General features: G+C 49.3%; 1 protein-coding gene across 1 annotated transcript in view; it reads left to right on the top strand.

The window, feature by feature from the left end:
* LOC119593895 overlaps positions 1 to 819 on the top strand; it is a gene marked incomplete at its 3' end in the record, with an annotated part of 37,072 nt that extends 36,253 nt beyond the window's left edge. Inside the window, 1 exon segment of the mRNA XM_037942922.1 lies at positions 205 to 819. Coding sequence (XP_037798850.1) covers positions 205 to 819 — 615 coding nt within the window.
* Between the last annotated feature and the right edge of the window lie 114 nt (positions 820 to 933).

Below are 933 nucleotides of genomic sequence, written 5' to 3'. Positions count from 1 at the left end.
TATTTATTGTGTTAGTAAATAGGCATCTAGGACTAGGAGAAAGTGAATGTAATACTTTCTTCAGGTCCTGTCATCTATGACAGGAAAATGCAATTAGTATATAACATTGCAGTACATGCCAGTGGGTATAAAAGTATAGAAATTCAATTTGACTCATAAGTAATATTATATTAAAAACCGTTTAATCGCAACATTATCTTACAGATGGCACTCGCGCCTCGCCTCGTGCTGGCGGCGGTGCTGGTCTCCACAACTCTCACCTCCGCCTCGCGACGAGACTCCATGGAAAACGTGAGTGGTGAGATTCTGAACGATCGTGACAGCCAGATCTTAATTCCCGAGCATAATGCTGTGGTTGACAATGGTCTTCCGGGACTCCACTTTTACACGCACGATAACGTCTCGGTAGTAATGGACTGTATCATAGCTATGAACGCAGCTTACAGGCACGAACTTCTCGCATCAAAGTGGGAGAAGGTGCTCTATACTTGCCAGACACGTGATGGTTCCGCTCACTTTCGCTCTCGGAGAGCAGCGCCAGATCCAAATGTGCATAGGGCGGATGAAACTGCCCCGGAAGCACGTGGAGCGAACTTTTGGGAGTCGAAGAAGTTCTCACCAGGAGGAGGTGAAGCAGCTGAAGAGGAGCTGAACCATCCCACACTTGATACACTCGGTATTCGTCTGCGGAGATCCAGATACGACAGCGGTTCCGGCCGGAGCAGGCCTTCATACACCAGCCCTCAGGAGCCCAGATCTCTCCTCACCAGGATACAGCCTCGTCTTCCGTCTGAGGAAAGGAGAGGGCAGAGGAAGGGACGAAAAACCCCACGTTGAAGGACCGTCCCATGATTCAAGGGGCCTTCGCATGGTTACGACCACAAGGCTCCTAGTTACAAACCAATACCTTACAAAGGTCCCTCAAGGTTCCGA

This window comes from Penaeus monodon, chromosome 33 (assembly GCF_015228065.2).
Source record: "Penaeus monodon isolate SGIC_2016 chromosome 33, NSTDA_Pmon_1, whole genome shotgun sequence".
NCBI lineage: Eukaryota > Metazoa > Arthropoda > Malacostraca > Decapoda > Penaeidae > Penaeus > Penaeus monodon.
Note: the sequence above shows the minus strand (reverse complement) of the source record. Positions and strands in the feature narration are given on the sequence as shown.